The following is an 8224-nucleotide window of genomic DNA, read 5'->3' as shown; positions in this document are numbered from 1 at the left end:
TTTATGTATGTGGCTATGAATTATATTCATAACTAAATAAAATATGCAAAGGAAGTCCATCTGCTTAGGCTTCCCAAAAGGTGCTAAAATCTATACCAGGCCCTGCACAGGAGCTGACTCAGGAAAGACCAAGTCACCGTCAGAAAATGTGGTTTTTGCATGCAAATGGCGCCATCTGGTGGTTTGAGTCAAAACAGCACTTCAGCTTGTCATAGTGGACAAAAGGCTTCACCCCTGGGGTCCTGAGATAGGTGTTCCCTACAGAAGGCTCCCTACCCTCTCCTACCTCTCTTCTGCTGAGATCTAGGCAGGGCCCTTCCTTAAACAGTCAAGGGCCTTCCTTGCCAGCAGCTCTTGGATGTGCAACTTCTCCACTTCGAACATTCTCCAAGCTTGCACCTCAGTTTATACCTGGAACTCAGCCTTGTGTCCACCCTCGATGGGTTCAGGACCCAAACTGAACTTCTCCCTTTAGCCTTGGTCTATCCTATCCTCAGGACCTTTATCATCACTTGTCCATGAAACACATATTGCTAGTCACCTATCCTGTCTCAAATCCACCCTCTTCTCACCTCTCCTTGGCCTAGCCCATACCAGCACCCTTTCTAATGTTCCAGGAGCATCCACATTGCCTTCAACATATATTGCTGAAAATTGCCCATCATCTCCCCTCAAATTTGTCAGCCACATGTCCCCAGAGCCAGACTTCCAGCATTGGTTGGATGAGTGGGTGGGTAGATGGCAGGCATAGCATCTGTGCCAACACCAGGGGAGGTTGTTAAATAGCTTGTCTCTTTATTAGCAGTTCAGCAAGAAGATTCCAGTGCTACCACTGTCAAAATGAAGGGCTCACCCACTGGAGTCTCTCTGCCCAGGTCTGGTCACCCTTCAGGTCAAGCGGGAGGTGGACTTTCTTCTGACACAGGCTGCTCCTTGACCCTGAAAGCCTTCAACAGGGAAGCAGACAAATGTTTAAGGGGCGCATCATGCAGATGTGATGTCTTCTTGTAAGCCTACTGTTTTTCATATTGTCACCAGGAAAACTCACAAAAGAAAAGTGGCAGTGGTATATCAGACTGTTGGGATTGAAGCCTGGCTCTGATTATTCTAACTTCAGAAGGCCCTGAGAGTTGCTTACACCCATCCCAGCACCTGTGATTTCTCATCTCCAGGAATATTAGCAAACAATTGATGTGTGTTTACCATGTGCTAGACAGCCCCCCGAGGACAACCCTCTGACGTAAACACTGCTATTGTAGATGAAGAAATAGAGGCACAGAAGCACCTGTCATGGGTCAGCTGGATTAAGACCCTGGCTTGGTTTACCCTCTACTGTCTGTAAAATGGTTGATTTGGGATCAAATTAGAAACCTTGACAAAGCGTCTTATGCAAAAGCTGGCATATAGTAAGTGCTTGATAAATGCTAACATTTTATCTCCATAGCCTTCTTTAAGTATATAAAGGCTGGCTGTGAGTAAATCATGCCTTTAACCCCCACAACAACCAGAGCAGTTTTTCATCCTAGCAGGGATGCACTGACTGTTTCTAGCAAAGATCCTGTGTTGGGATTGCCCTGCCATTGACCTTCTACCTTCTGAAACTACATGAACAGCCACTTTTACAACAACTAGTACTGAGTATAATCAAAGAGACCATGTATGACATGTACCAAAAGTCATGTACAATATCCCTGGTTGGTGCCAGGCCCAAAATCGATTTACCCTCTCTCTGTGATCCTGTGACTCAAAGTGAGGTTGGTAGACCAGCATGAGGCATTACAGAAGCCCGAGCAGCACTGCCCAGGAACTATTAGAAATGCAGAAATGCAGCCCCACCAAAACCTCAAATATGATGTACTAAGCCTGTGAAGGATTGAGAAATACTGCTCTCTGGCATCACAGTTAAGAGAGACAGAGAGGCCATTCTGAAACTTAGTGATATGTCCTTCCAGAAATTTAAGAGAGTGTTTTGTAAGAACTTAACAGCAGTTGCCGTCTCCCTGGGCTTCATTGCCCCAGAGCACATCTGCCCCACCCACCCACACACACTGATAGAGATATAAACTATGCCTTATTATGGAGTTCCCCATCCCAGAACTCTTTCTTACTACCCAGGATAACCATCTGCTCAGCCCAGTTCCTCACCTGCTTGCTCTCTCACCTGTGACTCTCAGCAGTTTGAGAGGGAAGATCGGAAACTTGTGTCCTGACATGAGTCAGTCCTAAGATGGGAAATGCTGTAGGAGACAGGAGAGGGGTGGGGTGGAGAGGAATCTGCTGGGTGGCAAAATCTATCCAAACCAAATACCCAGATGACAGCACAGGGGCAGGGGCTGCAGTGGGCAGGATGTGGCTGGGCCATCACCACCTGTAGACCTAGGAATGAAGTCCTAGGAAGAGAGCCACAGCCCAGAGCCCTTCTGTGAGTTGGAAGGCACTGTGGGAGGCCTGTGGAGCCACCACCATGTATAAAACAGGAGAGAGAACAGTAGCCCTGGGAACTGCTTGTCCCTGCCCTTGGTGTTAGAAAAAGCACTAAAAAGAACATAGCTGGGTTTGGGCAGGAAATCCAGCAGTGGCTCCCACCCCACCTACCCCAGGTGAGAAATGCAAAGCATCCAGTCTCAGTGACTTACCTTCGTCTCACTTGCTCTATTCGATCTTGTATGACGTCATCCATCATCTCACTTGGCACTTGGAAGACACGGGTATGGCTGCAAAATGTGATTCAGACATGGGGATTCTGAGCTTCTTTAGAACTAGGCATAGTGAAACTGCCAGAGTTGAGATCATAGGAACAACGCTGTTGCCTATTGCTATGAACTTTGAAGCTGACTCCTCACCGTTCTCATGTAAGGTTGTTTTGATTTTGTTTTATTCTGTTCTGGTTTTTGTTGTTGTTGTTGTCTTTGTTTTTAACTAACCAACTACTGGTGAACCACCCAATCATGCTGAGCAGGCAGCAATGTTCCTAAGGAGAGTTAAAAAAAAAAAAAAAGCTTAATCCTTACTAATGCCAGCAAGACATTGGTCTTGTGGAAATCTCAATTCCCCTCTAACTTTATTTTCAGCTCTTATGATCAGTATCATACCATATATACTACGATTTAGAGAATTTTCTAGAAAATTCTGTCACAAGGAAGCTGCAGACACCTCCTTGTTATCTTTTCTGCTTGATTTCACCAAGCTGGACTTGCCTCCCCCTTTCTAGCCCACTTGGCACCCTTTCAGATTCTGAATCCCAGTTCCCTTCAGAAACCTGTGATCTGTCCACTGAATACCCCACTTCAGTGCCCATCAACACTGCCCTCCCAAGGCAATGACCTTTTCCTGGTGCTGTGGGCATTTGAAAGTGACAACAGCATTGATACTGCCTCCAATGGTCCTCTGCCATAAGGAGGTAAAGGTGTAATCCTGAATATGGAGCCTACAAGGCAGAGACAGATCAGCACCCAGATGAGGAGATGAAAACAAGGAATTGTCCCCAATTGAGGGAGGAATTCCCAGCCTGGGAGGGAAAGGAGTGCTCCAGAGAAGAAGGGGTCACAGCCTTGAACCCTGGATACACATGGGATACCATGGGTACCTGACTCTCCTGGTCTCTGAAACTCTCGTCTTATCCCCTGTTTCTCCAGTAATGCCTAGTTCAAGAGCCAGTCCTGGCAAAAGGCCTGCTATGGAGTTTCTCAAAAATCCTGGGCAGCACAGCCCAGCATATGTGTGACCTACGTCCCCCATGCTGTGCTCACAGATACTCCTTAGGACTTCCCTAACACTATCTTTAACTTTCTCACACCATATCTACCAGGTCAACTTTTAACCCTCTGAAATTAATGACTGTGTCTTGTTCTTTTCTCTCCTCCAATGGGGCCAGCAAACATTGGTGGTGAGTACCTGTCTATTAAACCATTTGTGTGGGTGGGAAACAGGAAGATGCTGTTGGTTTAAAATCTCCATTGAAAATCCAGAGTAAAAAACTTGTATGTTGAAAATCTACTGGTTCCTATATCCTTTTTCTAAAGCTTAAATCTAATTAGGCTATACAGCAAAGGTTTTAAAATATTGGAAGATGATGTGCATATTATCCAAGAAATACAACACTTAGAATTCCATAGTGCAACTGCTATGGAAAACCTTGGATTACAATCAACAGCATTAATGATTTAAGGATCCCTGGCAAGTTTCTCATTCAAAAAGCTCCTTCCCAGAGAGTTCTCAGATTCCACCATTGGTTATCCCTTCCTGTTATGTGGTTACTGCACATTTAAATTCTCCTAAAATGTAGGTGCCACTGGAAAACCTGATATCCTGAAACAAAAATACATGTCTTAAGAAATACAGCCTCCTTGAGAGCAAAGAACAAAACCAAAGATTGGTGCAGAAGAGTTGAAAGATGAGAGTATTCTTCAGTTTTCTATAGACCCATTTAAGCCCACAGTCTGTCTACTAGGAAGGGATTTGGAGTTGTCCAAAGCTTCAGCCAAATTCAGGGACCAGAAAGGAAGTTAAATGCCTCTGCCCAAAGAGGGGCAGCTTCACACCAGCTCTCTCTTCCCTTAGTGTTAGCATCATCACAACCCAGAGAAAGGCTGGCCTGCAGAGAATAACGAAGCCACCATCATGTGGTTTTGTCACAGCATTCTAGCCTTGGGCACTGGGAAACCACCACACACCTCAGTTGCAGAGGAGGGCTTTGACTTTTGCATTTTAAAGATTATTTTTTCGGGTAACTCTTAAAGTACAGGCACTTCTGAACAATTCAAGTGCAAAAAAATGACAGAAATCTGAAATGTATTCAGAAGCATTTAGGGAATGGAGAGCAAGCCCAGTTTCCCAACCCCTCAAGTCATTTAAAAATATACAAATGATCTGAGCTTTCAAGACAGCAAAAATATTCCCTTAAGACCCCAAAGCAAGACTGAGAAATTTTGTGTAACTAATTAAAACAAATAAACAAACAAAAAAGACTGAGAAATTTCTTAGCCAAAGGAGATGGCATCTCTAGAGAAGAGCGGTTGTAGGTTTGTGTTGGCCCAGTGGGTCCTGGAAAGAAGTACCTGTGCTTTCTCATCGGCCCTCCCCACCTCTTTGCTCAGGGCAAATGATGCTTTACCTCCATCTTATGAACTGAATCCTTGTTCTCTCCTCCAGTACCTCTTGACTCTGGTTTGCTAATAGATCAGACTTCGAAAGTTGGTGCTTCACCTAGGAAATCCAGGCAGGGGTCCATGTGATTACTGACCAGCATGGGCCCCCATAGCTGGGAATGAGCTGAGCCCTGGCCCAGCATCCCTCATAGTGGGTCATCCTGCCTCTCCTCAAACCCTCATTCCCAGGGTAATCATCTCAAACACAGTTACCACATCTCTGGTCACGTGCACATCTTGGCCATGAGTAGGAGAAGAGTTGGTGGACATCTTCTCCTTTATGTCCTGGGAAGCCTCCTCTTCTGTCTGAAAAGGGAGTAATTTCCTCCTGAGAGTGTCATTCTCCTTTTTATTTTTTCTTCGTACCAAGTATTGTGCTTAACCACATCCCCACATCCCCAGCCCTCTTTATGTTTTATTTTGAGACAAGGTCTTGCTAAGTTGCTTAGGGGCTTGCTAAGTTACAAAGGCTGCCTTTGAACTTGTGATCCTCCTGCCTCGTGGCCTCCTGAGCCTCTGGGATTATAGTTTTTCATGACAACACCAAACATCACTCCCCTTTAATTCTGAGTCTTCCTCTCTTATTCCTTCTCTTTTCTTCTCCATCATACCACACATAACATGCATCCATGAACATATACTCCATACCCGACACTTCCTGCACTAAGCTCCTCTGTTTCTACTCTCCTTGAGGTCCCAGGGAACTCCCCAAGTCCCTGGCCCTATCTCGCAGTGTTCCTGAGACATGCGCCTGGTTTATGCTGATGCTAACACATATCTTACCAGGACAAGAGCCCCATTGTCTTTGTGGACATTTGGATGAATTAGATTCAACTCTAAGCAGGTATCTCATAATGAACTTGGGTTTCCCAGTTTTATGAAGAGAGAAGCCTAGATCCTTGGCCCCCCAAAACTATCTCTCTAGATCTTTGGATACCCAGAATCAGAGAAGTATCCTACTCACCTTTTTCAACCAGTGCTCTACTACCGATACAGCCTCACTTTCCACAACTTCAACATCCTGCAACAAATAGGTAATTGGATAATCTCAGAAAACCTAGAACCCAGCCCCCACCCTATGTCTCTTATCCAAACATAATACTTTAATCTCTTTTTGAAGTGCAGTGGGGGTGCAGTGGGGAGAAGGTAAATGGGGAAAAATTTCACACGGCCACCACCAAAACCACTTACCGAACTCATCCTTGGTGGGAAGGGGAGCCCTATACCTTTCCGGGCGAGAATGTACAAAATCCATGTTGTAATGATCATCTTTGAACTTATACTAGGCCACCTTCTTAGCTCCCTCCTTCCATTGAAGCTGCCTGAGAACTTCTATAGGACAGAGAGGTCATTGGAGGGAAATGCCCATCTGATTGGCTGACCAATGATGATGTGACAATGACTTCTCTTAATCTCCAGGCTCAGAGTAGAGATGGAGAAGAGAGACTAGGAAATTCCCATCTTAGTGATGATCCTAGCTCAGAAGGGTGGTGGGGAATGAGAAGTAAGGGTAAACTATTGCCAGTAAGAGCCCAAGAAGACACCAAGGAGAATTTACCCAAACCACGGATAGAAAATGTTAGGGTGGAGCCTGGAGTTGGGGGTAGATTGATGACTGGTTCAAGTCCTGAAAAATGCTCAAAAAAGAGTTTTTTCAAATCAAAAGAATAAATCTGTGGCAAAAATTACCCGAGCCCTCTAGATAGTCATTCACCACAATGTCAGAGGTATTTCCTGTTCTCTTTATGTATAGGGGCACAACAAAGTTTGTTATCCATCCAGAAAACACCAAATATGGGACAACAATTTTCTCTTCAGGGATATTTGCTTTATTTTTTGTCTACTTTGTTCACCCAAGTGATTTAAATCGTTTTTAAAAAAAAACCAAACAATAAGAAGTAGGGAGTAAACAGTGAAAGCGTATTTCTTTGAAAGACATTTCCTGATGACTTTAGTTCATCCTGGGCGGAAAAAGAATAAAGTGAAAAGGACAAGGAGATCTCCTGTGACTTGAGACTTGGGGGCAAAACAAAACCTGATAAGCGTTCAGATAGCTACCCTTCCCATCAAGACTTTTTACCAGGAATTGAAAGAAGCTCGGAACATCCCAAAGGACCCTGAGCCATGTGCAGCGGCTCTCAACAGCAGCTGGAGTTCAACTCAGTGGATTCTGAGACATTAGGCTACTCTCAAGGTCTCAGAAACTAGGCCTATAATTCTGTCTCTCCGTTAACTTGTTCCATGCCCTTGACCTGATCTCAGGTCCGAGTTTCTTTGCTCTTAAAATGAAAATAAAATGGGATCTCTAGTCTCCATCTGGCTCTAATCCTCTATCAATCTCCCCATTCTTATTCTTCTAAGTACTGTAGAAAACCTTTTTCTCTCTCCTCAATTTTCCCAGTATAACCACTATGTCTCCTCATTCTCAACAAATCACCTCAATTTTATGTCATCCCTGATTGGGGCAGAATAGGATAAACTGTGTTGAAAGTTGAGAAAACAAATGATCTTCCAAATCAAAAAGGTTTCTTTTGCACTTTCAAAAGCTCCAGTGCAAAGTAGGCAACTCTTCAGAGCAGCTGTGCTCCACGTGGTGACTCAGAGATGCTGGAAACTTCCATTTTGCCACTGCATGCCTTTCAGGATGTGTCCTCCTTTACAAAACAAGGGGAAAGAGCACACCGAGGGGTCAAATCAGCTCTTCTGGGTTTCTGTCCAGAGGCTGCTCTTACTTAGAGAGCCTTTGGGCTGGTACTAGCCACAGGGCCCCAACATATCTCCAAAAGAGACTGGAAATTGTACAGAAAACATTTATTGTCATTATATTTGTGTCTGCTACCACCTCCTAAAAATTATGTGTTCTTCCTTTTGAAATAATTTTATTTTTAATAGCAAAATATTAATATGATTCAAAAATCAAAACTATGTGAAAAAGATAAATTCAGAGAAATTTCATCTTCTCCCCTAGACCATTCTAAATCACTTCAGAAGTAAATTTTCATAGTTTCTAGGATGTATATTCTGTGTTTATGTTATCAAAATGAAGCAGATACATTAAATATACTCTTGCTTTTTTA

At 44.0% G+C, this 8224-nt stretch overlaps 1 protein-coding gene across 1 annotated transcript; it reads right to left on the bottom strand.

Annotated features, from left to right (window-relative positions):
- Window positions 1–783: 783 nt before the first annotated feature.
- Window positions 784–7920, bottom strand: Spata19 (spermatogenesis associated 19). The gene is made up of 7 exons (XM_058575274.1): window positions 6339–7920; window positions 6112–6168; window positions 5361–5453; window positions 5114–5205; window positions 2637–2714; window positions 2162–2237; window positions 784–947 (listed from the first exon to the last, which is right to left on the bottom strand). The coding sequence occupies exons 1-6, from the start codon at window positions 6414–6416 to the stop codon at window positions 2171–2173; spliced, it is 465 nt and encodes a 154-aa protein (XP_058431257.1). The 5' UTR covers window positions 6417–7920; the 3' UTR covers window positions 784–947; window positions 2162–2170.
- Between the last annotated feature and the right edge of the window lie 304 nt (window positions 7921–8224).

This window comes from Marmota monax, unplaced genomic scaffold (genome assembly GCF_021218885.2).
Source record: "Marmota monax isolate L192 unplaced genomic scaffold, Marmota_monax_Labrador192_F-V1.1 WCK01_AAM20220418_F8-fsc00062, whole genome shotgun sequence".
In the NCBI taxonomy this organism is placed as follows: Eukaryota; Metazoa; Chordata; class Mammalia; order Rodentia; family Sciuridae; genus Marmota; species Marmota monax.
Note: the sequence above shows the minus strand (reverse complement) of the source record. Positions and strands in the feature narration are given on the sequence as shown.

What these genes read in the sequence shown, in the direction of transcription:
- Spata19 (XM_058575274.1), bottom strand. Translation starts at nt 6,416, where the DNA reads ATGATCATTACAACATGGATTTTGTACATTCTCGCCCGGAAAGGTATA. An exon ending in ATTCAGTTCATAAGATGGAG is followed by an intron (nt 2,715 to 5,113) that starts GTAAAGCATCAT and finishes CACATTTTGCAG; the next exon opens with CCATACCCGTGTCTTCCAAG. An exon ending in ATAGAGCAAGTGAGACGAAG is followed by an intron (nt 2,238 to 2,636) that starts GTAAGTCACTGA and finishes TGTCTCCTACAG; the next exon opens with CATTTCCCATCTTAGGACTG.